Below are 26,474 nucleotides of genomic sequence, written 5' to 3' on the forward strand. Positions count from 1 at the left end.
ACAAACCCGACTCATTTCGACAACTGTAATCCCATTAAATATTAATTAACCACTTGTGTAAAATAATATTACGCTGTTATTCGAAATAACAATTATCTACACATAGCTATGACTCAAATTTGATATTTCAACTATTCAATCTAATAACATAAATAACTAAAATTACTTTACCATTTATTTTGTATATCATACTAGGAATCATGTGCATGCGTTAAGCGCATATATATAAAATGTTTTTGGTAGTACGTTTTGCGTAAAATTTAGGAGTATTATTGAAATTAAGAATTTTAAACATGGTTCTTTATACTACCTGATAAAATTTAATTAGAATAATTATTTATTTAGGATTTTTTGTTTATTATATTTTTGAATTTATGGTGTTTTACAATTTTTTATATTTTTTTTTTGCAAAAAAAATATTCTCTAGCTAAGTGTAAATTAAATAATTTCCTGGCACAATTTGAAGAAGAAATATACATCTTGGATTCCATAATGGAGATCGTATCACGATTAATTGTTAGCTCATCTCGATGCAAGTACCCATCTATTGATCAATCAATTTTATATCACTATGTGCCAAATAATATATAACATATATAGTTTTTGCACTCTACCATCTTAGCTAATGATAATGGTGCAACTTTATACTTAAAAAATAATAATTGAACCCAGACGTATAGTACGTGTACTATTGGATATTAAAAATCGATAGTTTGCGCTTTTCTTTTATATTCCATATTTTGCGATGAGATTCAACACTATCAAATATTTTCTTAACATCCCAACATATCCATTCAAATCTTGAAACCAAGAGGGAGTTGTACTGATCATGCTAAGGCACAAATGTTAATAGGAATTTATGAAGTCCCATTACACATTGAATGAATACCAAATATTCATATTTGTAAAACTTCAATATTCATAACCATCATGAAAGATTGAGTAGCTGCTACGCCTGTCTCTTGCTTCTCTATCAGCCTACAGCAAAAGAAATGTAAAGTAAATGAAAAACAATTTCGAATCGCGATAACGAACATTGCGATTTCAAATAAATTATATATACATGTGAATGTGATTGCTGCCTAGCTCACATGCATGAGTGATCGAACTGTTCATGTTGAATCTTTCAAAAGAATGATATTTAAATTACGTTGAAATTAAAGGGAACATTGTGTCGGAGCTTAATTACCCTTGCTATCATCCTTTCGAAAGCTTCAGGTCCATTCTCTTCTATGTATTTTTCTGCAGCTGTTAAAATATCATCTGGCTTGCTGAAGGCATCCTTTTTCCGAGGAATGTACCATATTTTAACCTGAGGATTCTTGTAAAACGGTCTTATGTAACTCTCGTACACGTACGCTGCCCCGTTGAAGTAAGGCAGCACCAACCAGCATATTGCCATCAACTTCGCGTAAGACCAAATCGGAAACCTAATGGTATTCAATTATATATATATATATATATGTCCATTTCTTCTATAAAAAGATGAACAACATTTATATATATATATAAAATTACGTACCATTCAAGTACTTTAGCAAATGTGAGTTCAAATAGTGTGACCAGAGAGTAAAGAACCCAATATGTTAGCCATTGCTGATCATCTGCGCGCGATTTTGTTTCGATGGCCTTGATTGAACAATATCTGCACAATGGTTTAGTGTATATATATGTGTGTGTGGAATCGATCTCTGAATGATTTCTTGAATTTTCAACAGATTTATGACAATTATATTATTACTGATATAATTGCAAACAACCTTCCCTGCAAATTTTTTTTTTTAACTTTATAAGTTTTACAAATATTTATATAAAGTTTGCCATATTTGATCGAGTGAGAACAACTTTGATTTTTGGTATCTTCACATGTACATTTTTCATTTTTTGTTATGTTACAAGTCAATTCACGTTTTTAGTTCACTAACTTCAACATTTTTTTTCAATTTTAATTCTTTTTTAATTGTAGTGTTCATGTGATATCAGATACGTCAGCAATATCCGACTCCAACATTCCCATGGAAAAAGAGTAAAATTGAAAAAATACAAATTAAGGTAGTAAAACTATGAATTGACCGATAATTACATAACAAAAAATGAAAAATATGCAAATTTATTACGCGACCAAAATTGTTCGTCCCCTTCATCAGATTTTCTAGGTCCCCCCCTGATGCAGTCGTAAATAATATGTATACTTTATTAATATCCATATTTTCTATGCTAGATGCATTCACTAGCTAGTTATAAATGCACGTAAAAGAAAATTTGCAAGAATATAAAATAAACGACTCACAGTGGGAAAACAAGAGAGACCAAAGGCCTGAAAATCAAGAAATAGTTCAAGTTAGGAATATTGAAATAATCAACCAATCAAGAGATTTAAATTAAATAAAAACATTCTGCATAATTATACGTACATGGCAAGAACATCAATATTTTTTGCCACCACAGAAAAAATATTATCTCCAGAGCCCATCGGGAATTTGTTTTGGTTTCTTACAACCTTTGACGGATGTTTGGTGAATTGAGAAAGGATTGGAAGCTATAATTGATCACTTGCTTTGTATGTATGAGAAATGCTAGTTAAATGAAATGATTCGTGCATGTTTTGTAGCTAAAAGTTGTGTGAAAAGGTGAAATTTGAAAATTTCAAGTGCATAAAAAGGTGATCGGAAGAAATATTGGGGCAAAATTTACGGAGATTCTATTGCTTCACATATAAAGAGGCACCGAAATTTTGACTATGGACAACAATTATAATATAACTCTATTCCTTTAAGAAATTAAAAAATTCAATATTATTCGAAAAATCTGGTTCCATGAGATGGTTTCATACAAACTTCTGTGAGATGATTTCATGAGTCAATTTTGTGAGAAAAATCTTCTATTTGAGTCACCCAAGAAAAAATATTACTTTTTATACTAAAAGTATTATTTTTATTATTTTTGATATGAGCATGGTTGATCCGTTAAATAAAAATCCGTGAAACTGTCTCGTAACAGATCTACTATATATATGAGACGATCTCACAGATCATATTTTGTGAGACAAATATTTTATTTGGGTCATCAATGAAAAAATATTAATTTTTATGCTTAGAGTATTACTTTTTATTGTAAATATCAATAGGTTGACCAGTCCCACAAATAAAAATTCGTGAGATCGTCTCACAAGATACCTACTCTTTAATAAATATAACCCAGACTCATTAGATTAACGTGAGCTCATGGCATAGGTCATCAGCCTTCAAATAATTCAGATCGGTCATTTCTCTACTTTTAGCTTATGTAGTATGATATAATTCTCAAATTATAATATGAAAAACAGCTATTTTTTAATCTTTAAAAGTAAAAATATATTATTATTTTAAAAAAATTATTCTATTTTTAAGTATTTGTTTGAGAATTTATAATAATTTTGATTAGATTTAGAAACTGCTATAGATCATTATCATTACATAAAAGTAAAAGACGAGAGAATTAATATCAGTAATTCATAAAAGTCAACAATATCGAACTCAATCACTCTATATATATATATAGTAAAATAATAAAATACACATATCTTTTCATATTTAACTCGATCACAAATATTTGAAATCTAAGTTTTGCCTCTACAACCAATCTACATGTACATGTATATGTAAGACGCTTAAACACATGAGAAATTGTAATATATGAATTATATTGACGTAGGATTGTTACTTTACCCTTGTATATATAACCAATTAGTTAATTAGTAATGTTATGATCCTTTCCATATAGACCGGCTCGTAGTCTTGTTGGTCTCATCCGTTATTTGTTATTTGTCCCACGTCGATTGGATAGATAACTTGAGAGTTACATATATAGACTTGGACAATTCTCGTCCTTTGAGCTAGCTTTTAGGGTTGAGTTAGGTCGAAGTCTTAATTTTAACATGATATCAAAGTTTAGGTTCCACCTTTATGTATAGGACTGTCCATAATTAGACCACATGTTCTACTCATAGTTGGATCCTTTGTAAACTATAATTTTCCCTTAATCTCGTTTTTGGAATTGACTTAAGTTCAAGTCCGGTATTTTACCTCTAAACTAAGGTTTGAATCTCGCTCGCCTATATACTAAATATATTCTGCTCCAAGTTGGTCAAACAAAGTGAACCACCGCCATTCTCGATCCTACTTGAAGTTACTGAGTTTCACGCACACTTTCGTGGAGGACAAGTCAAATTTCCCTATAAGAATGAGCTCCCAACCACAGCAAACTACACAGAAAACACATTCAAAAAAAAAAAAAAAAAACTGTAATCGTGATAATGGCGGAAGTGAAGTTACTTGGTTCTTGGCGAAGCGCATTCAGCTTGAGAGTGGAAATGGCGCTGAAACTCAAAGGAGTAGAATATGAATACGTAGAAGAAGATCTAAGCAACAAGTCCCCTCTACTTCTTCAAAGCAATCCAGTCCACAAAAAGATTCCTGTCTTGCTACATAATGGTAAGCCAATCCCCGAGTCATTGGTGATTCTTGAATACATCGATGAAACTTGGGAAAATGGGCCGCCCATCTTGCCGAAAAATCCTTATGACAGAGCCATGGCGCGCTTCTGGGCTAAATTCTTGGACGAGACGGTACTAATTCTTTTTCTTCTTCCATGTTTTATTCTATTAATCCTGCTATATGTATCGATCGTGATGCAAATTTTCACGAGTTACTTTAGCGGCAAGTGATGAAATGTAATATAAATTCTTTTACTTATATTCAAACTCTGTATGAAATCATTATGACTGGTTTTTTCCCTTTCTTAATATTTGTGATGATTCGATTAATTCGAAAATCAAATCAGTATCTGATCAATCGATTGTTAATCTCGTGCTAACTTGCTAGCATGTATTCTTAATAAGATGTAAACTGGTTAATTTTTGTTTTTGTTTTCAGTGCTTTCCAGCATTTATGAAGGCTTATGTGAGTGCAGGGGAGGAGCAAGTGAAGGCTAAGGAAGAAGTAGAAAAATTTCTAAAATTTCTTGACGATGAACTGAAAGGCAAGAAATTCTTCGGGGGAGATAGCATTGGATTTGTTGATATTGCTGGCAATGTTCTTGCCTATTGGTTTGTGATTATTTCCGAACTAGTGGGAATCGAACTCATAACCAAGGATAAGTTTCCAAACTTGTGTGCTTGGATCGAGGAGTACTTGAACTCGAGCTTTGTTAAGCAACATATGCCTGATCGGGAAAAATTGACCGAGAGTTTACGGGCTCGGTTTCAAAAGACTAGTACTGCTAAGTGAGAACCGTATGTTTTATTTGCTATGGGAGTAAACCTAAAGCTAGATTTGTTGCAATAAGTTTGGGTTTTTTGCTTATTTCGTTGGGTTTGTATTCGGTGCTTTTCTATGAATTTGAAGTTCCGTAAGATTGAAACAATAAATGTTTTTTTACGTATTTTTTTTGACAAAAATTCATGTGAGACGGTCTCACGGATCGTATTTTGTGATACAGATATCTTATTTGGCACATCCATGAAAAAATATTACCTTTTATGCTAATAATATTACTTTTTATTGTGAATATCGGTAGGGTTGTCTCGTCTCATAAATAAAGATTCATGAGACCGTCTCACAAGAGACCTACTCATTCTTTTTTGATACTTGGATTGTTTATTTTTAAAAAAATTCTAAAACGTTTGGAAAAAAATAAATCATGAATCTCGAAATTAAATAATCTAGTCTGAATGAAAAATATTTTTTGTGCAAATAAAAACAACCGAAAGTCATTAAAAAAGCATTTGTTATTTTCATCAATTTCAGACAAAGAAATAATATTCAAGAAATAATTATTAAAAATGAAATTGGTAGAGAGACGATTTTGAGTGATTTATGATGTAGTATAATGTGTTTGAAATTTGAATGAATGAAATAACTTGTGGAATGAAATGAGTATTCATAAATTAATTTTTTTATTGCACTAGAATTTTAATTAATTTATAAAACAAAAAATTTTAAAATTTAAAAAATGGGGTGGGTAATATATTAACCAAATTTTTTTTAAAAAATAAAAATAAAGGGTGGGAATCATTTATGGGAAAAAAATAGTTCAAAAAAACTTCTTTAAACAATCAAAAGTCCTCGTGATATTTAGTTTTTAGTCGACCCCTATTTGGCTATATATCTCAAGTCATGATTATATTGATGGGAATAAATGAATTATTCATTTCTGTCACACACAAATTTAACATCTAACCTCTCTTTTAAACCGTGTAACATGCATTTATGTTACTGAATGATAATAATCTATACATATCTTATTTTTTTTAAAAAAAAAAATTTTACCAAATACACACGATTGGACCATATAATATAGCTAGCTCATCATTGAAGTAGACAAGGGAAACGCGTGCGTAAATGCTACGTTGTTATGTTAATTGACCAGATAACATTATTTCATAATTAAAAATTCGTGGAGTTCCATTTTATTCACACTTCCGTTGCGGACAAGTCAAATTTCCTCCCAAGAAAACCAGAAAAAAAAGTAAAACTCGAGCCAAAAAATCCCAGAATTATAATGGCGGAAGTGAAGGTTTTTGGTGCCTGGGGAAGCCCCTTTACCCATAGAGTGGAATTGGCGCTGAAACTGAAAGGAGTGGAATACGAATTCATAGAAGAAGATGTAAGAAATAAGTCCCCTCAGCTTCTTCAGTATAATCCAGTTTACAAAAAAATTCCTGTGCTGCTACATAATGGTAAGCCGATTGCGGAGTCATTGGTGATTCTTGAATATATTGACGACACTTGGGAACATGGGCCATCGATCATGCCGAAAAATCCTTATGACAGAGCCATGGCGCGTTTCTGGGCTAAATTCCTGGATGAGAAAGTACTCATTTATTTACTTTTTTTTTAATCTTCTTTTCTTTATGAATCAAAGTTCTCATGAGGTCCTTCTGGTTAATTTTTTTTGTTTTAGGGTGTGTCAACGTTGTGGAAAGCTTGTTGGATTCCAGGGGAGGAGCACGTGAAGGACAAGGAAGAAGCACAAGAGTTCTTACAACTTCTTGATAACGAGCTAAAAGGCAAGAAATTCTTTGGGGGAGATAGCTTTACGCTGGCCGATATCGCTGGCAATTTTATTGCCTTTTGGTTTGGAATTATTATTGAAGTGGTGGGAGTCGAACTCATGAACAACGACAAGTTCCCGAATTTGTGTGCGTGGATCGACGAGTTCAACTCGAGCTTTAAGGAACATCTGCCTGATCGGGATCAATTGACTGAGGTTATCAGGGGTCGGTTTCTGGAGGCCAGTGCAGCTAAATCATGAGAGCCATCATCTGTTGTTTATGTTATGGGAGTAAACTAGAAACCTTGCAAGAAGTTGGGATTCTTTCTTATTTTTGTCGTGTGGGAATGTGTGAGGCGTTTGTTTTGTATAAAAAATAAAAATCGTGTTCTCAAGTTTCACGAATCAGGCTGTGTGTTTCACATGTTTAACTCCACTACAATCTTATCGTGTTGTATCGAGTACTTTATTCTGAATTTAAAGTGCCGTCTCTTCCTTTTTTTGTTCTCAAACTGATCGCGACTTTACTTGATTTCTTCTGTTCCGCACCTTTTTTTTTTGTTTGATCGGTTTTTGTTCGTAACATTTGCTGTAGGTATGACGAAAATCTTAGCTGACGTATTCAACCGTGTTCTTCACATGGTTCATTTGATGCTATAGTGGGGGATTACTGTATATCTAACAGTTCACAGAGAGCCAAATATCTTGTCACACACTCACATGGATCCACACATTTCTAGTTTGTTTTTCGATATATAAAGCATATCAATCTCCACATAACTAGTATGCATGTTTGTTAGTTGTTCTTCTAGTTTTCGAAAGAAAAAAAAATCGATTTGGTTGATTGGATTAATTCAAAAACAAATCTGAAGTAAACTGGTTAAATGCTTTGTTGCTGTGCATGCCAGCATTTTGGAAGTCTTGTTGGACTGCAGGGGAGGAGCAAGTGAAAGGATAGGAAGAAGCAGAAGAAGTGCTTAATTTTCTTGACAACCAGCTAAAAGGCAAGAAATTCTTCGGGGGAGATAACATAGGACTGGTCGATATCGCTGCCAATTTTATTGCCTATTGGTTTATGCTTATCACTGAACTGGTGGGACTCTACTCACAACAAACTGCAAGTTCCTGAATTTGTTGTGCATGGATCAACGAGTACGTGGACTCGAGCTTTGTTAAAGAACATCTGCCTGATCGGGATAAATTGGCTGAGCATATCAGGACCCAATTTCTGAGGACCAGTGCAGCTAAATGATAGCAGAGCCATCTGTTGTTTATGTTATGGGGAGCAAACTAGAATTGTTGCTACAAGTTGGGTTTCTTGATTATATTATATCCTTGTGATATGCTTTTGACCCTTCTGTTTTGGAAAATAAAATGACACGCCTGTATTTGCTATGTTTCACGAATTGGGCTTTGTTTTGTTTCACATATTTTTGTCCGTTTCTATTTAAACTATACGACCATTTTGATAACCCAACATTAGTCCAGTGATACATGGGTAATAATATGTTTAATTCATCGATTTATCATAACTACATCTATCGGTAACGCACATATAAATTCTAAAAGAAAAAAAATCCAAAAATCGTCATACAAGTATGCCTACAAATAATTTTGGTCCTCTAATATATGTTTTTGTATTTAATATGATTTTCGTGCTGTGCTTTTCTAGCCAAAGGCTATATTATGTTCCATAATAAGGAAATTTATGTAGAAAAGAAAAGAATCAAATAATTCTTTGTGGTGAAACAACATATAGAAGATGCCTTTGCCAGGCTATTTATCACATTCCTTGACAAATAGTTCTTCTTCTTGAGGCTCAGAAACAGTTGTAATTTGATCAAAAGTCTCATCAATGGAAGTTAACGACAAATTATTATTGACCGTCCTGATAAAGAATTCAAGTTAGCTAAATCCTCCAAACCCCAAATAAGCTGCTTTGTTTTAGATAGGTTAAGGTTCGTTAAGTGACGTATGTATGATAAAAGTGAAAGTGGTTAAAAGACTTCACCAATTGCCGCTAAAAATGCTTCTTGTTTTCTCCTATGTCTTTTCTTCGGTTCAGCTAAATCGACTTGGACAGCAGCTTCCAAGGACTTGCCAGAGGACCTAAAAATCCGACAGCTGATTAATTAGCCTACTTGGTCTGCTCCGGACCTTTGCCTTTGACTATGAGCAACAATAAGGAAAACTATTCGTCAAACTAACTGAATTGAATGTACATGCTATTTTGAAATCGATTGGTAGATAGGGTCAACTAACTTTCATTGTTCTTTATCAGTAGTGTATGAATTGTTTCGTTGTTCGTTATTTTGAGTCATTTCGATAAGCTCAATCTTTTTGGAAAAACGATGTATAAGATAAGATAAAAATCATTAAATAGGTTAAGAAACTTGAAAGTAAATAACTTCAATGTAGCATCATCGTGTTAGCACTCGAGCAGAATCAACATAAACGTGCAAAAACTGATGGATGCATGTGTCACCAAAACGTTAGTGAGGTGTGTGTGTGCAGCTACTGGAAGTTAGAAGACAGTTGAGGAGCGGTTGGCCAGCTCAAGGACTGATCAGGAAGCTAAAAGGCAGGAGCTACACATATATATATAAGGGTGAATGGGAATTACACAGAGTACATGCAATTCATTCTTTGATCTCTAAACCAGTAGGAATACACGAGTGTGGCAAAAGGAAGGAGAGTGTATATTATTGATTGATAGGAAGAATACTGGTGTTCCAGGAGAAAGAACTCTCATATCTTGTACTACCGAAAGTGTTATCAATAATATTGGTTTTGTACCTCCCGTGGACGTAGGTCTATTGACCGAACCACGTAATCTTTTGCGTTGTGACTTGTGATATATTATCTTTCTTGCTTGTATAACTTGGAAATCCAGGGGGTCGTGATCAACACAAAGTTACCTAACAAGTGGCGCCGTCCGTGGGAATCGAGAAACGACGAATCGAGAATTACGGCAGAATGGGATCCATGAAATACGATATAGAAAAGTTCACTGGCAAGAACGACTTCTCGCTGTGGAGAATCAAGATGCAGGCTATTCTGGTACAGCAAGGGTTGAGTGAAGCCTTGAAGATAAAAGAAGAAATGTCAGCCACCGTAGGTGATTAAACCCTTGCCAAAGCTCAGAGTGCCATAATCCTGTGTCTCGGAGATAAACCGTTGAGAGAAGTAGCCAAAGAAAGGACTGCTGCCGCTATGTGGTTGAAACTGGAGAAGTTATACATGACAAAATCCCTGGCCAATCGCTTGCATATGAAACAAAGACTCTACTCTTTCAAGATCAGGGACGACAAGAATCTTGGAGATCAAATCGACGAGTTCACCAAGATTCTTGATGATCTCGAAAACCTTGAAGTTAAACTAGAGGATGAAGACAAGGCCTTGATCTTGTTGAATGCCTTGCCAAAGAATTTTGAGAACTTCAAGGATGCAATGCTGTATGGAAGAGAGTCATCAATCACACTGGAAGATGTTCAAGCTGCTTTAAATGCCAAGGAACTACAGAGGAAACTCCTTAATGAGGAGATCCAAGGTGAAGGACTCTATGTCCGGGGAAGACCAGAAAGGCGCAATTACAAGCCTAATCCGAAGAACAGATCAAGATTGAAAAGTCAAGCAAAATACAAGTGTTTCCACTGCCATAAAGAAGGACATTTCAAGAGAAATTGCCCTGAAAGAAAGCATAGACCATATGAAAAACCAAAGGGGGAAGGAGAGACAGCAGTGGTATTAGACAATTATCAAGAAGCAGAAGCACTGGCTGTCACTAATCAAGAGTCAGAGAATGAATGGATCTTAGACTCCGGTTGCTTATTCCATATGTGCCCAACAAAGTCATGGTTCGAACATCTTAATGATTCAGAGGAAGGCATGGTCCTTTTGGGAAACAATAAGACTTGCAAGGTAAAAGGGATCGGGTCAATAAGATTGAGGATGTATAATGAGGTGGATAGAGTTCTACAAAAAGTAAGATTTGTGCCAGAACTCAAGAGAAATCTAATATATTTAGGAACTCTTGAATCAAACGGATACTCTTTCAAGTCTGATGCAGGAACCATCAAGGTCACAAAGGGACAACTGGTAGTTATGAAAGCAATTAATAGAAACTCATTATATATCCTACAAGGAAATACTGTCATAGGATCTTCATCAGTTGTTCAAAGAAATGAAGATGTAACAGAATTGTGGCACATGAGGCTTGGTCATGTGGGTCTAAGAGGATTGAATGAGTTATCCAAGCAAAACCTCCTCTGTGGGGACTCAATCAAAACTTTAGACACATGTGAATACTGCATACTTGGTAAATCCAAAAAGGTTCAGTTTGAGACTGGAAAACACACAACCAGTGGACCTTTTGAGTATGCGCACTCGGATCTCTGGGGACCAGCAAGAACTCCAACACATGGAGGAGGAAGGTACTTTATGAGCATTATAGATGACTACTCAAGAAGACTTTGGGTATATGTTTTGAAATCCAAAGGTGAAGCCTATAAAAAATTCAAGGAGTGGCTGCAATTGATGGAAACTAGGCTGAACAAAAGACTGAAACATCTAAGGACCGATAATGGTCTTGAATACCTCTCAGATCAGTTCAACCAACTATGCAAGGCTAAGGGAATTACAAGGCATAGGACAGTCCCGGGGACACCACAACAAAACGGGACAGCCGAGAGGATGAATCGCACATGGCTTGAAAGAGTAAGATGCATGCTTTTGAATGCAAACCTGCCAAAATCTTTTTGGGGGGAGGCAGTAGTAACAACAACATACTTGATTAATAGATGCCCTTCTTCAGCATTGAGCTACAAAACTCCAATGGAACTTTGGAGTGGTTCCCCATCAGATTACTCGAACTTAAGAGTCTTTGGTTGTCTTGTTTATGCTCATATAAAGCAAGATAAACTTGAACCAAGGTCTGTAAGGTGTATCTTCATAGGATATCCAGATGGTATTAAAGGATAAAAAGTATGGAATCTTGAAGCTACTGGACCAAGATGTTTTAACACGAGGGATATCACATTTGAAGAATCAAAAATGGGATATGGACTGATGTTGGACACCCATGAGGGAAGTCATATTCCAGATACCAGCTCACAAATTGAGGTGAAGGATTCAGAAGAACCTCCAGATCACAGTGAGGAGGCTATAACAAGAGCCACTAATGAAATTGAGGAGTCTGATATGGCAACACTCTGGAATGAGGATACCAGTACTTACATGCTGACAAAAGACAGAGAAAGAAGGACTATGAGACCACCACAAAGGTGTGCACAAGCTGATATGGTATCTTATGCACTAGTTACAGCGGAAAGCGTGGAACTTTCAGAACCTACTAACTATCACGAGGCTGTAAGTGGGAAATTCAAGCATGAATGGTTGAGAGCAATGAACGAAGAAATTGATTCATTAATGAAAAATAAGACTTGGCAGCTAGTAAGTAAACCGCAAGGACATAAGGTGGTGGGATGCAAATGTGTGTATAAGATTAAGGAAACCAACAGTGAAGACAAAAGGCCAAAGTTTAAGGCGAGATTAGTCGCCAAAGGCTTTACTCAAGTCGAAGGTGTTGATTTTAATGAGATCTTCTTCCCAGTTGTTAAACACACGTCTATAAGGTTGATGTTGGCATTAGTATCCTAGTTTAATCTTGAACTTGAGCAGCTTGATGTAAAAACTGCCTTCCTTCATGGTGATCTTGAGGAAACCATATTTATGGAACAACCTCAGGGTTTTATTGAAGGAAGGAACATCAATAAGGTGTGTCTGCTAAGAAAATCTCTTTATGGGCTAAAACAAAGTTCCTCGACAGTGGTATAAAAGATTTGATGAGTTTATGATAAGAATAAACTTCATTAGGAGTTCCTTTGATAGCTGTGTCTACATAAAAAGATTAAATGATACAGCAACTACCTTCCTATTGCTATACGTTGATGACATGCTAATTGCTAGCACCAACACCAAGGAACTCCAAGTCCTCAAGAAGCTTTTGAATTCAAAGTTTGACATGAAGGAGTTCGGGGAAGCCAAAAGAATTCTGTGTATGGAGATAATAAGGAACAGAGGAGAGAAAGTCTTGTTTCTCAGTCAAGCTAGCTACATTAGTAAGGTATTGGAAAGGTTTAGAATGCACGAGTCCAAACAAGTCTCTACACCAATAGGGCAACACTTTAAGCTATCCGGGAATCAATCTCTTGAAAACAAAGAAGAACATCGCATAATGAGAAGTGTACCTTATGCAAATGGTGTAGGGTGCATAATGTATGGAATGGTGTGTACTCGTCCAGATCTTTCACATGCTATAAGTCTAATATCGAGGTTTATGGCTAATCCAGGGAAGATGCATTGGGAAAGACTAAAGTGGGTCATGAGATACTTAAAGGGAACTATCAAACTGGGTCTGATGTTTCAAAAACAAGTACAATTAGACCAGCCACTTGAAGGTTTTGTGGACTCAGATTATGCTGGGAACCTGGACACGAGGAAGTCATTAACAGGGTATGTCTTCACTCTATTTGGAACTGCCATCAGTTGGAAAGCCTCTCTACAATCAGTGGTTGCTTTGTCAACTACAGAAGCGGAATATATAGCTCTTACAGAAGCTATTAAGGAAGCAATATGGCTCAAAGGTATAGTGGCAGAGATTGGTATAAAGCAGGAGCAAGTAGTGGTGAATTGTGATAGTCAAAGTGCCATACACCTCACAAAACATCAAGTGTTTCATGAAAGGTGTAAGCAAATCGATGTGAAGTTACATTTTGTGAGAGATATAATATCAAAAGGGGATGTTGAAGTTCATAAGATATCCACAGATGATAATCCTGCAGATATGCTAACCAAAGTTTTACCTCAAACCAAGTTTAGGAAATGCCTTGACTTGGTAAACTTGACTGAAAGAAGGTGATCTCCCCTTCAGGGAGATGTAGGAGGAGCAACCAGGAAAGTTTCTGTTTTGGAGACAAGGTTAAGATTGATGGATGCATGTGTCACCAAAACGTTAGTGAGGTGTGTGTGTGCAGCTACTGGAAGTTAGAAGACAGTTGAGGAGCGGTTGGCCAGCTCAAGGACTGATCGGGAAGCTAAAAGGCAGGAGCTACACATATATATATAAGAGTGAATGGGAATTACACAGAGTACATGCAATTCATTCTTTGATCTCTAAACCAGTAGGAATACACGAGTGTGGCAAAAGGAAGGAGAGTGTATATTCTTGATTGATAGGAAGAATACTGGTGTTCCAGGAGAAAGAACTCTCATATCTTGTACTACCGAAAGTGTTATCAATAATATTGGTTTTGTTCCTCCCGTGGACGTAGGTCTATTGACCGAACTACGTAATCTTTTGCGTTGTGACTTGTGATATATTATCTTTCTTGCTTGTATAACTTGGAAATCCAGGGGGTTGTGATCAACACAAAGTTACCTAACAAAAACAAGATCAAATTAAGACCAAATTTGGGGAATCAGAAGACCAAAATTCTATAAATAGCAATTTTTTTGAAAAATAAATACTAAGTAATTGTAATCCATTAGTAATTATGTTTTGAAACAGAAATCCATGAGTTATGGTGAAACTTATATCGGTCATATTTCTTGTAATAACTTGGAATATTCTCGAAACTTCCTCGAAGCGTACGGTTCCGTTTCTTCAAGAAGAGTCCAAAGGTACGCCCAATCTGCATGGCGCTGAGCTCATGCCACACGCCAGCTTATCAAGCTCCTTCATGTCTCTCCATTCTCAAGGTCAACAACAACCACCGCTCCTACAAGAAGTTAACCAATTTTTTTATTCGCACTTTCTTAGCCGACAAGTCAAATTTTCCTATAAGAAAGAGCTCTCAACAAGAGCAAACTACACAGAAATCGATCATACAAAAATCCAAGAATTATAATGGCGGAAGTGAAGGTATTTGGTGCCTGGGAAAGCCCATTCAGCCGCAGAGTCGAGATGGCGCTCAAACTGAAAGGAGTGGTATACGAATACATAGAAGAAGATCTTATCAATAAGTCCCCTTTGCTTCTCCAATACAATCCAGTGCACAAGAAAGTTCCTGTGCTGCTGCACAATGGTAAGCCAATCGCCGAGTCATTGGTTATTCTTGAATATATAGACGAGACATAGAAAAACGGGCCATCCATCTTGCCGAAAAATCCTTATGACAGGGCCATAGTGCATTTCTGGGCTAAATTTATTGATGAAAAGGTAGGTGCATTCTTTTTATTTTTAATCTCATTGCTTCTATATGTATCATGAATCAAAATTTTCAGGAGTTCCTTTACTTGATGCAACTCATGCAAGCTAACAGATGTAAACTGGTAAAACATTTCTTGTTTCAGTGCTTGCCAGCAATGTGGACGGCTTGTTGGAGTGCAGGAGAGGAGCAAGTGAAAGCCAAGGGAGAAGCGGAAGAATTGCTGAAATTTCTTGACAACGAGCTCAAAGGCAAGAAATTCTTCGGTGGAGATAGCATCGGGCTTGTGGATATCGCTGTCAACTTTATTGCCTATTGGTCTATGATTTTCGCTGAATTGGTGGGACTCAAACTCATAACAAACGACAAGTTCCCGAATTTGTGTGCATGGATGGACGATTACCTCAACTCGAGCTTTGTTAAAGAACATCTGCCTGATCGGGAGAAACTGGCCGAGTATTTCGGGGCTCGGTTTCTCAAGACCAGTGCCTCGGTCAAATGAGAGCCATCTAGCTTATTTGCCGTCGTTGGAGTATGTTTGAGGGTTTTGTTCTGGAAAAAAAATAAAGAGTCCTATGTGTTAGCTTTGTTTCTCTCACATATTTAAGTCCATTTGAATGACAGAATGTGTTTGTTTGTATGAAGTAGTTTTGTTTTGTTTTGTTTTTGTTTTTTTTTTTTGAATTTGAAGTGTTTCAAAGTTTAGAAATAAAATAAAATTTCTGTACTATTTCTAAAGAAGCTCTAAATTTAAGAATTTTTAGTCTTGATTATGAGAGAATTTTGTTCAAACTTCCAAAACACCAGAAAATCCTTGTTATCTTTGGTTCTTAGTCGATCCCATAAATTGGCTGGCCGTCTATTGGTTAGCTGGCTCCATTTAATTCTCAGCTCGAAGTTCGTTTTATCTTCATATATCTCTTGTAAAACAGTCTCACGAATCTTTATTAGTGAGACGGATATATCATACTCATATTTACAATAAAAAATAATATTTTTGACGTAATAAATAATATTTTTTCATGGGTGACTCAAATAAAATACGTGTCTCATAAAATTGACTTGTTAGACAGGTTCACATGAATTTTTATATTCGTAAAAAAAATAGCTATTTAATTGAAACTGAGGTGATCACTTACAAATATTTTTTTTGAGCTTTGGGAGGTGTTATAGTTTCGTTTCAAACATAAAACTCTCTTTTAAATTTAGGATCTTAATGTCATCTATGAGTCATCGATACGTGCATTATCTTTTTACTTTGAGATAGTGGGGGGAAGTTGTTATAGAAAAATTCTTGAACAAACATTTAAGACACCGTTGAAGTTAAAAATTAGATAATAATATGTAAATTAATATTCTAATATAATAAAAAATAAATAAAAATTTGGTTAATTTGTTATTTGATTTTATTGATAAATAATATTTTATTCGATTTGACTGATTAAATTTGAGATAATATCATAAATTACCATTTTGTCTTTTGAATAATAAATAAAGTACTAAGGGGGCGTTTGGTAAGGGTGATTAGGTGGGTTTATTTTTTTTAACCCACCTAATCACATGTTTGGTACGAGTGATTATTTAACCAAGTCTATCGCTCCTATAAATGATTATGTTATATTAGGTAGGTTAAAATAATACATCCTCACCCCCTAGGATTATTTATGCCACTCTTAATCCATCATATTTTTCCAATTTTACCATTATTCTAAATTCAAACTCGCCACCACTTCCTTCCACTGACCGCCCACCGCCAACCCCTGCCGTCGGCCGACCGCCGCCGCCACTTCCGGCCGATCGCCGCCTCCTCCTCCGGCCGACCGCCGCCGCCTCCTCCGGCCGACCGCCGCCGCCACTTCCAGCCGGCCGACCACCGCCACCTCCGGCCGACCGCCGCCGCCACTTCCGGCCGACCGTCGCCCCCGCCACCACCCCCCACCGACACAATTAGAAGAGCAGTTTTGTCAATTCATCAAAAAATTATTAATTATCACATTCTTATCCATCATACCAAACATAATATTATTTTATCATTATATATTATATTTCCACTTCAATCATTCTTTTTATCATTTCTCTCTTAATCATTTCATTATCCTATCCTCCAAACCAAACACATCATAATAGTATTATTTATTAATGATAATATTGTAATTTAAAATCGAATGATTTGATTGATGTAAGATAAATAATTAGTAAATTGATAAATAATATGAATAATTAAACATGAGATATGATAAATAAATTATCAAGGGATTGCTTATGTGGGACTTGAAACTGAGCCATAGAGGATAAATTATATTTTGGTTACGTAATGTGAAGTCTTTAATTTTTTTTGTTAGCAGTCAATTTACTTCTTAGTTAATTAATTTTTTTTGTTAGCAGTCAATTTACTTCTTAGTTAATTAATTTTAAAGCGTAATATCAGACACGTCGGCAATTTTGTTTGTCATATCAACAATTTTCCGGTGATACATTATTATTTATTGTGCCGTTTTAGCACTTCGACGAAAAAATTTATAACAAAAAGCGCAAATTAGTAAACCAAGATCATAAATTGACCGATAACGTAACTAAAAATGAAAAACTTGCAAGTTATATGAGTTTTTGTGTCGATGAATTCAGTCAAGTGGCCCAAAATAATCGAATAAAGCCTGCTATGAATTAATATTTTATTTTTATTTTTATAATGATAATGATATTTGAATCCATATAAAATATAATTTCACATTGACTATCCAAACATAACAATTTTTATTTTATTTTCTAATAACTAATATTTATCTTTTTAAACATTACTATTACTTTTAGCTCCACCGATTTTTTTTTTCCAATATTTTTTTAATCATATCATAGTACTAGAGCTTAACATATTTAAAAATGAAAATATTTAATTTGATATTAAAAATATATCTGATTAAATCTTTATCATATGATTATCCAAACTTCTCCCTAATACTCATTTCATTTATTAATTAAAATATTTGAAATAAATTTAGTTTCCTTTATTATTATTTATTCATATTTAGGAAAATATTCGAAACAAAGCATCGTTGTCCGAACAAAACCGCAAAACCCTCTAAAACATTGCATCAAACCACAATCCAACATTTTACTTTGCTTTTCTCAATCAAAAACCAAATCTTGTCGTGGTGGATTAGCTTGACGTACAGCTTAATCTTCTCCTAGATTTCCCTTCTCCATTTCAAACCGCGATTCTTCTTCGCGAACTGCTGAAAATTGAGCAGAAATTATTAATTTTTCATTTTTTCCTGCAACATCTGGCTTGTGGATTGGTTCTTTATTTCGGATTTCGAGAATTTGAATTTCTGTTTTTTTTTTAGAAAAAACATTATTTTTCAGCGGATAAGGGAAAAAAAACAAAAGGATGAGCAGTGGGCAGAAGAAGAGGAATTTTCAGATTGAAGCGTTTAAGCATAAGGTGGTTGTAGATCCGAAGTATGCAGAAAAGACTTGGAAGATTTTAGAGCACGCGATTAATGAAATTTATAACCATAACGCCAGTGGACTCAGCTTTGAAGAATTATACAGGTTTATTTGGATTATTATCTTTTTGATTATTTTTTTCCAATTAATTTGTGATTTGAAGTCTGTATTGGGTTTGATTCGGCTTTAATGTTTGCTAATCCGTTTTCTACAACATCACCTAGTCGCTATGAGATTTATAATTTTATTTTACCTGCAGGGCGATAATTGTTATTTCTTCATATTGAAGTTTTGGGCTTGCTGTTGAAGCTTTTTGTGTTTGTTTTTAAAACTTTTTTTGGGGTACGGTCTCACAATGAAATCTTTTTGTATCTGATTGCCTCTCAACTGAAATGATTATGTGTTTGCGAGCTGAATCATGGTCATGTGCTTTGAATTTTTCAGATTTTAATGCTGTTACCTATAATCACCAGGAAATTTTTTTGGTTGATTTGCACTCACATATTGCTTAATACAAAAGTATGCTACTTATCTGCTGACATAACACCCCATTGACTGTTAAAAAAAAACCTATTCATTTTCGAAATCGAAAGAGGAGGCAGTAAAGTCCGTTGTTACTATGTAGGTAGTTGATTGATAGGGAGTTCGTCTTACAGTGAGAACAATAGACATACACCTTTTCCTTATCTGCGTGATGACTATTCCTAGTCAATTTTATAAACTCTATTCCCAAATTCATAAAACCTTAGTTCATATCAAGTTGCGAGTGTTTACTTGGATTTTGGCGCTTAATAAATTAAATACTCATCATGTTCCACAATGAAAAAAACGTGACATGATGGGTCCTCCTAGTTGGTATGTTCTTTTCAAGAAATGCAAATCTAGATATCACATTTTCATATCACTCAAATTCACATCATCTATATGTTATAGGATATTGAATGAATTTGGTTTCATTTAAATATAGCCAAAAAATGTTACGGTACTTGTGAGAAACCTATTATACATTATCATACGTTTGGAAAAGTGAAAAAAATTGGAACATGATGGAATTTGGTGATAGTGGAAAAAAACATGGAGCTATGAAAAGAATGTAACAATGGATCTTTGAGGGAATACAAATTGACTTGTAATTGTGTAACTTGTTTGTCTTCAGACTACATCTTCTAATTGGGTTATCGAACTATAATTTTGAAGATTGATAGCATCCCTCATTGTGTATATGTGCACTTTACTGAATTTCGTTTCTGATAAAAGAAATCGACTTAGTAAGTGGGAGTTTATTTGAAATTTTGAGAGTTAGTTCTTCTTTCAGCCATTGTGTCTCCTAGTAGCAGAAATTTATTAAAAATAGTGTTTACCCATCTTTTTTCTGAGCAGGTATATTATCTTGATTCTCATGGCGTCTTAAATGACTGGGGAATAATGATCTTGAATATTTGTTTTGTTCTTTTGTCGTGTTTATCTTATTGTAAAATATGATACCCCGCTTCATATTTGTTAGATTTGTATGATGTGAGGACCAAATGTGGCCCTTTGTTCATATGATCTGCCAATATCATTAAAACCGTTCCGTGCCTGATTTAGTGAGATTCTTAGGTGTTCTTTGTTTTCATTTTAGGAATTTATTTTTTATCCTTCAAAATAAAAACAAACACTATCATTTATTTGGCATTTTAAAACACGATTTCGCCCCTGTTGGCATAATTATTATGTTTAACAGAACTTTTCATCAGGACAACTTAAGGAGAGTCGATTATCGAGTAGATTACCCACCATATGGAAAGTAGATAGGCAGATGAACAGAGAAGACTGAGAATATCCCCTAAGAATGTCTACACTGATTGCTGTTAAAAAAGTAACTTTATAAATTTGGACCCAAAATACATCATGTAGAAATCCGAGGTTAAATTTATTAAACATTTTACATGTATCACCATAGTTGGGGAGGTGCTTGCTTAAACCATTTTGAGCAACTGCGTGTCCTACAAACACTTTATACAGGGATTTTGTTCCTTTCATAAGCTTCACAGGCAGTATTCTGATGAAATTTATACAAGGGTTCTATCTCCCTTGTTTCCTACTTGTTAGAATTGAATCGATTGAATTATTGTTCAGATTGAAAGGAATCAAGGTTGATAAGGAGTTGGTTACTGATGCTGGAACATGCACTTGTTTTGAGTACCTATTTATTTTCCACCTGGTTAAGTCCTGCTGATAGCTTACCTTAACAATTAGTGCATATTTCAGGTATCACAAGTATCAAATAGAAGTAGCTTTATCAAAAAGAAAACACACATAATACATATTTAAGGGGAGAAATCTGAGAGATAAAAAAAAACATTTAGTTTAAATTTAAACCGAATCTAACTTGATTCAAATAGAAATAGAGCATATGCGGTACTAATGATTGTAACCCGTGAATATTTTACTTATCAACAAATGGTTGCATCATGGTTACTTATCCTAGTCATACTCGTTGATAGCATAATATTAATTATTGACTCCTTTTCAACGGATCACAATTATGCATATATTTTACCTTGCTGTCAACCAATTACACATGACAGAACTAACTCCTTCGTTCCAGGTCTACAACAGGCATTAACTGGCCGTTGGGTTAGGACATCCTTAACCACCTGCTCAACTTACCTAGTAGTGGAGAGCCTTGCAAGTTTTGTGTTCTCAAAAACAGTCAAATTTAAAACTTTATTCAAAATAAGATTAAAATTATTTGTCAAGTGTTTATGTGCCAATACACACCTTTCATCTGTGGCTGCAGTTGTTAAAAACTCAAATTTTCAAAATATTACTTCTGGAGATTCAAGCATTTGCATAAAAACATTTACAAAAGGTTGCTAGGGTGATCTCGTTCTTAATTATTTTGTGAACTTAACTCTCTTTTTTCTATACTGGACATGAAATCCTTGGCACTTTGTTCTTCCTAGCTAATGAACTTCTTATAATTGAATTATATGACTGATATTAGTTCAATCCAGAACCTCATTTTATAAATTTATAGTCTTATATCAAGTTGGAATGGAGATGCAGGTCGAGATGTAGAGTTCGACGTTAACTCGGACTTAATTTCTATAAGAAAGAAATTCTGTATTTTAGGAATTTTAAAGCTATACAAATTGAAAGATTTCCTAATATGTGGGATTCTTATTTAAGTTGAACTTGCTTTCTTAATTGATTACTGAATTTGTCAATCATACTGAAATGCATGTTACATGAGTCACTTGTCAAATTTGTTTTCCTAGCTTGTGAACTGCATACTAGTGAATTACACGACCGATATGATTTTAGTTCAACCTAGGATCCTATTAAGACGCATAATCCAAGGATTTATTTGGATGAAGGTATTTGAAACAAATCCATGATTTAAAATCTATTTGGTTGTTTTGATGAATTTTAAATACATCATTTATTAGTGTAGTTAAATGTAATGGTAGTTGAGATGAATTTGATATACAACCAATATGATTGTCATTTCGAATTCATGTAACATAATATCTAGTTAAAAATAGAGTTGCAGAATCTAGTGTTAGTTTGGAACGGAATCCTATTTTGATTGTGATTGAAATCCTATTTTGATTAGAATAAAATCCTGTATTAAAGGATTCAGAGGCATCAAAATTCAAGAATTTCTGAACTTGCAGAATTCTTATTTAATTGAATTTGCTTACCTAATCTGATCTGTTTCTTGTCTGTGCTGTACGCTGCTGCTATTTTTCTGATTCCTCTACTTCAAATAGTATTGGGCTCGTATGGCTCTTAAATTATTTTTCATTAGGAAATAGACCTTGCATGCATGTTGATTTCCTGACTTCTCGATATCTCTAATTATTCATTATTCATTTGATGAGCTTCCCAATTCTCAACACTTCGAAATTTCCGAGCATTTTACTGATTGCTAAATAGTTAGATTTAAATTATTAACGTCCCATCCAAGTGATAAATCGATTTAGTTCATATTGAGAATTTTTGGGCCCTCACATGGGTATATTGTTGCAGCCTATAGGTAACAAAAGTGAGGAGTATGTGTGGTTGTTCTCACGTAAGATTGGGTGTCGTAGGTTCTGAGATTTCTATGATTCACCTGAGGTAGTTGAGGAATTTGAGAAATATGTAAACTGTGGTTGTTATTTACTTGTTCAAATTGCCACTCTGCCAGTTTGAACTCAATCATTCCTAATGTACTTGAGAGTTGGGATTCTAGTTTTTTCTCCTGGCCGGATATCATATTTATGTTCCCTTTTTCTGGAACAGCACAAATATGACATGTAGAATAAAGGAAATTGAGGTTTTTGCTGAAATTCAGCAAGTGCACTACCTGACTTACAATTTATCTTTGGATGAGATGGTACTGTAGAAATCAGAGAGATATAAACTTAATAAATGTCGAAAAGAGGAAATTGTCGTTTCATGGGTGGATATTGTTACTAAAAGAATTAGAAAATAAAAAAAATCAGGTTTGGCTTGTTTTTAGACGTATTCCTTTCATTTTCGTTTCCTACCAAGTGTTCAATTCTTTTCTGTACCTAAAAATGAGCTGTTATCTCACTTTTTTTTTTAATGCAGAAATGCTTACAATATGGTATTGCATAAATTCGGGGATTTTCTTTATTCAGGACTCGTGTCAACAATGACATTCCATCTTCAAACGATGTCCAAATGTATCGAGGCTGCCCAGGGTGGATCATTCCTGGAGGAACTTAATACAAAATGGAGTGATCATAATAAAGCACTGCAGATGATTCGGGATATATTGATGTACATGGATAGAACTTTCATCCCTAATACCCAGAGAACTTCTGTTCATGAACTAGGACTCAATATTTGGAGAGACAATGTAATTCACTCGAGTAAAATAAGAACGAGGCTTTTGAACACACTTCTTGAATTAATATTCAGGGAACGCACAGGTGAAGTTATCAACAGAGGACTTATGAGAAACATAATCAAAATGCTTATGGATTTGGGACCTTCAGTCTACCAAGAAGATTTTGAGAAACCATTTCTTGAAGTTTCAGCTGATTTCTACAGAGCAGAATCTCAGGAGTTTATCGAGTGCAGTGATTGCGGGGACTACCTAAAGAAAGCTGAAAGGCGTTTAAATGAAGAAATTGAGAGGGTATCCCACTACTTGGACGCAAATAGTGAAGCCCAAATCACTAATGTTGTAGAGAAAGAGATGATTGCCAATCACATGCTTAGACTAGTTCACATGGAAAATTCAGGTTTAGTAAATATGCTTTGTGATAATAAGTTTGAGGACTTGGGAAGGATGTACAGCTTATTTCGTCGAGTTAATAATGGTCTCTCTACAATTAGAGATGTAATGACATCTCACATTAGAGACACTGGCAAACAACTTGTCAGCGACCCTGAGAAATCAAAGAATCCAGTTGATTTTGTTGACTTACTCCTTGAGAAAAGGGACAAGTATGATAAGATCATAAGCATGGCCTTTGGCAATGACAAGACCTTCCAAAATGCCTTGAGTTCTTCTTTTGAATATTTTATCAACTTGAATCCCCGTTCTCCTGAGTATATTTCATTGTTTGTCGATGATAAACTCCGTAAAGGACTGAAGGGAGTGAAAGAGGAGGACATCGAGATTATTCTTGACAAGGTGATGATGTTGTTCCGCTACCTCCAGGAAAAAGATGTGTTTGAGAAGTACTACAAACAACATCTGGCAAAGCGTCTCTTATCAGGGAAAACAGTATCTGATGATGCTGAGAGAAGTTTGATTGTTAAACTGAAGACTGAATGTGGCTATCAGTTTACTTCGAAATTAGAAGGGATGTTCACAGACATGAAGACATCTCAAGACACAATGCAGGGGTTCTACACAGCCTGCGGTTCTGAGTTAGGGAACAGCCCTACACTGGTGGTCCAGGTTTTGACTACTGGATCATGGCCCACCCAATCCAGCATTACCTGCAACCTACCAGCTGAAATGTTGGCTTTGTGTGAGAAATTTCGGTCATATTACCTCGGAACCCATACTGGCCGGAGATTATCCTGGCAAACAAATATGGGCACTGCTGATCTCAGAGCAACCTTTGGAAATGGCCAGAAATATGAGCTGAATGTTTCGACTTATCAAATGTGTGTTCTAATGCTGTTTAACAATGCTGATACTCTTACATATAGAGAGATTGAGCAGGCAACTGAGATTTCCTCTTCTGATTTGAAAAGATGCCTCCAGTCCTTAGCTTGTGTGAAAGGTAAAAACGTCCTTCGGAAAGACCCCATGAGCAGGGATATAGGAGAAGACGATGTATTTTCTGTTAATGACAAGTTTACTAGCAAGCTTCGTAAGGTGAAGATTGGAACCGTGGTAGCACAAAAGGAATCCGAGCCTGAAAAACAAGAGACTCGACAGAGGGTTGAAGAGGACAGAAAACCACAGATTGAGGCTGCAATAGTGAGAATTATGAAAGCAAGAAGGGTTTTAGATCACAATAATATCATCGCCGAGGTTACAAAACAACTACAATCGCGGTTTCTTGCTAATCCTGGGGAGATCAAGAAACGGATTGAGTCCCTTATTGAGCGGGATTTTCTTGAGAGGGATACTGTGGATAGACGATTGTACCGGTATCTCGCCTGAAGAAGGGTGTTTTCCAGGTTATTTTGTACTGTTGAATTGTAACTTATATTTACAGTTTTCCCCCTATTTCTCATTGTTTATTTCTGCTGAATACATTTGTTTTTGAGTTAATTTCAATTGCTGTCAGCTTTGTTGATGCCTTATTTTGCAAAAAGTAGTTTTGAGTTATTTTGGTTCTTATTATTTTATTTTCAAGAATTCTTGCATTTGAATATAAATTAATTGATATACTTAAATTTCTAATATTATAATTTATAAATTTATTAGTGCTATATGACACCTATTTATACAAATTAAAATAATGCGAAAATATACTTTAAATTTAACTAATATTTGAAGTAACTCCTGGCGCAGGGGTGGCTTCCTCTTGAAGGAAAAAGATCGAGAGCCATGTTGGTGCCCACCATCAAATGGTGCTAGAATGGAGTGACCTTAGAAATGCTGTAAATATATTTGACCAAAGTAGCAGAAGTGAAATGGTAAATACTAATCAGTCAAATTAATCAGATAATGGTTATTACAAAATCAAAGTCATCTCCCACTTCCTTTACACATTCAAAACTCGGGGTAAGACTCATCTAACACATACAAATATAGTGGCAAGACTTGAAATCCTCGTACTATGGGAAAAAAATCAAGAAGGTCCACTAGAACAACATTTGTATTCTTAGATAGCTTGATGAATAATTTGCAGAATACAATCCAGATCCACCCATTCTTTGCTCCAAGAGATGAAGAATTAATAGTAACTTCAAAATGGAGGATACGGGTACAAATTTACGTTTAAACAGTGGATATTTGATCTTTTTGTTAAGGTACATCGAAAGTACAGATCACACGAACTTCGCTTTAATTTTAGGGTATCTGTGATGAAACAGCTTCGTGAAGTATATACAAAGCTCAGTTGATCACGTGGCGTAAAATCGACTCCATTGAAAATAAATTTGACATTGGTGTATGAGCCCTGAGAATAAATGAACCTTCAGGCTTAACTGTGCGAACATGAAGTTTCATAATAAAATTTCGCAGAAAGAAAGAGATGATGATTGAAACAAAATGGAGCTATGAATGATATGCACAGCTTGGAAGATGGATTTGTGGGTCTGAAGAGTCGAACTTGGTGAGTCCATCTAACTGGTATAAATGTAACTGTTCATCTATAG

At 35.0% G+C, this 26,474-nt stretch overlaps 4 protein-coding genes, 2 long non-coding RNA genes and 1 pseudogene across 9 annotated transcripts; 4 read left to right on the forward strand and 3 right to left on the reverse strand.

Moving 5' to 3' along the window:
* Positions 1-770: 770 nt before the first annotated feature.
* Positions 771-2,671, reverse strand: LOC142541705 (HVA22-like protein a). Of its 2 annotated transcripts, XM_075648172.1 has the most exons (5): positions 2,415-2,670; positions 2,291-2,317; positions 1,523-1,645; positions 1,190-1,430; positions 771-978 (listed from the first exon to the last, which is right to left on the reverse strand). In XM_075648172.1, exons 1-5 carry the CDS (start codon positions 2,471-2,473, stop codon positions 913-915), a joined length of 516 nt encoding a protein of 171 aa, XP_075504287.1. In that variant the 5' UTR covers positions 2,474-2,670; the 3' UTR covers positions 771-912. The 2 variants fall into 2 exon arrangements, with proteins under 2 accessions (XP_075504287.1, XP_075504288.1); XM_075648173.1 differs by lacking the exon at positions 2,291-2,317 and having other exon boundaries at positions 2,415-2,671.
* A 1,497-nt stretch (positions 2,672-4,168) lies between these two features.
* On the forward strand, positions 4,169-5,418 carry LOC142543495 (putative glutathione S-transferase). Its single transcript, XM_075650793.1, has 2 exons — positions 4,169-4,606; positions 4,914-5,418. Exons 1-2 carry the CDS (start codon positions 4,295-4,297, stop codon positions 5,265-5,267), a joined length of 666 nt encoding a protein of 221 aa, XP_075506908.1. The 5' UTR covers positions 4,169-4,294; the 3' UTR covers positions 5,268-5,418.
* Positions 5,419-6,415: 997 nt separating this feature from the next.
* Positions 6,416-7,531, forward strand: LOC142543496 (putative glutathione S-transferase). Its single transcript, XM_075650795.1, has 2 exons — positions 6,416-6,852; positions 6,943-7,531. The coding sequence occupies exons 1-2, from the start codon at positions 6,541-6,543 to the stop codon at positions 7,291-7,293; spliced, it is 663 nt and encodes a 220-aa protein (XP_075506910.1). The 5' UTR covers positions 6,416-6,540; the 3' UTR covers positions 7,294-7,531.
* On the reverse strand, positions 7,396-8,479 carry LOC142543497 (uncharacterized). Its single transcript, XR_012819763.1, has 2 exons — positions 8,183-8,479; positions 7,396-7,802 (listed from the first exon to the last, which is right to left on the reverse strand). It is a non-coding gene; the product is annotated as an uncharacterized LOC142543497 (long non-coding RNA).
* A 6,352-nt stretch (positions 8,480-14,831) lies between these two features.
* LOC142541706 (putative glutathione S-transferase) lies at positions 14,832-15,903 on the forward strand (annotated as a pseudogene).
* A 2,372-nt stretch (positions 15,904-18,275) lies between these two features.
* On the forward strand, positions 18,276-26,030 carry LOC142543498 (cullin-3A-like). 3 transcript variants are annotated; one of them, XM_075650797.1, is made up of 3 exons: positions 18,277-18,791; positions 23,271-25,328; positions 25,666-26,030. In XM_075650797.1, the coding sequence occupies exons 1-2, from the start codon at positions 18,628-18,630 to the stop codon at positions 25,309-25,311; spliced, it is 2,205 nt and encodes a 734-aa protein (XP_075506912.1). In that variant the 5' UTR covers positions 18,277-18,627; the 3' UTR covers positions 25,312-25,328; positions 25,666-26,030. The 3 variants fall into 3 exon arrangements, with proteins under 3 accessions (XP_075506913.1, XP_075506912.1, XP_075506911.1); XM_075650798.1 differs by lacking the exon at positions 25,666-26,030 and having other exon boundaries at positions 18,276-18,791; positions 23,321-25,494; XM_075650796.1 differs by lacking the exon at positions 25,666-26,030 and having other exon boundaries at positions 23,271-25,494.
* Positions 18,886-23,257, reverse strand: LOC142543499 (uncharacterized). The gene is made up of 2 exons (XR_012819764.1): positions 22,840-23,257; positions 18,886-22,777 (listed from the first exon to the last, which is right to left on the reverse strand). It is a non-coding gene; the product is annotated as an uncharacterized LOC142543499 (long non-coding RNA).
* Positions 26,031-26,474: the final 444 nt, after the last annotated feature.

This window comes from Primulina tabacum, chromosome 4 (genome assembly GCF_025594145.1).
Source record: "Primulina tabacum isolate GXHZ01 chromosome 4, ASM2559414v2, whole genome shotgun sequence".
NCBI classification, from domain to species: Eukaryota; Viridiplantae; Streptophyta; class Magnoliopsida; order Lamiales; family Gesneriaceae; genus Primulina; species Primulina tabacum.

What these genes read in the sequence shown, in the direction of transcription:
- LOC142543496 (XM_075650795.1), top strand. Translation starts at nt 6,541, where the DNA reads ATGGCGGAAGTGAAGGTTTTTGGTGCCTGGGGAAGCCCCTTTACCCAT. An exon ending in CTAAATTCCTGGATGAGAAA is followed by an intron (nt 6,853 to 6,942) that starts GTACTCATTTAT and finishes TTTTTGTTTTAG; the next exon opens with GGTGTGTCAACGTTGTGGAA.
- LOC142543495 (XM_075650793.1), top strand. Translation starts at nt 4,295, where the DNA reads ATGGCGGAAGTGAAGTTACTTGGTTCTTGGCGAAGCGCATTCAGCTTG. An exon ending in CTAAATTCTTGGACGAGACG is followed by an intron (nt 4,607 to 4,913) that starts GTACTAATTCTT and finishes TTTTGTTTTCAG; the next exon opens with TGCTTTCCAGCATTTATGAA.
- LOC142541705 (XM_075648172.1), bottom strand. Translation starts at nt 2,473, where the DNA reads ATGGGCTCTGGAGATAATATTTTTTCTGTGGTGGCAAAAAATATTGAT. An exon ending in AATATTGATGTTCTTGCCAT is followed by an intron (nt 2,318 to 2,414) that starts GTACGTATAATT and finishes CTTGATTTTCAG; the next exon opens with GCCTTTGGTCTCTCTTGTTT. An exon ending in TCGAAAGGATGATAGCAAGG is followed by an intron (nt 979 to 1,189) that starts GTAATTAAGCTC and finishes CTTTTGCTGTAG; the next exon opens with GCTGATAGAGAAGCAAGAGA.
- LOC142543498 (XM_075650797.1), top strand. Translation starts at nt 18,628, where the DNA reads ATGAGCAGTGGGCAGAAGAAGAGGAATTTTCAGATTGAAGCGTTTAAG. An exon ending in AGCTTTGAAGAATTATACAG is followed by an intron (nt 18,792 to 23,270) that starts GTTTATTTGGAT and finishes TTTTTAATGCAG; the next exon opens with AAATGCTTACAATATGGTAT.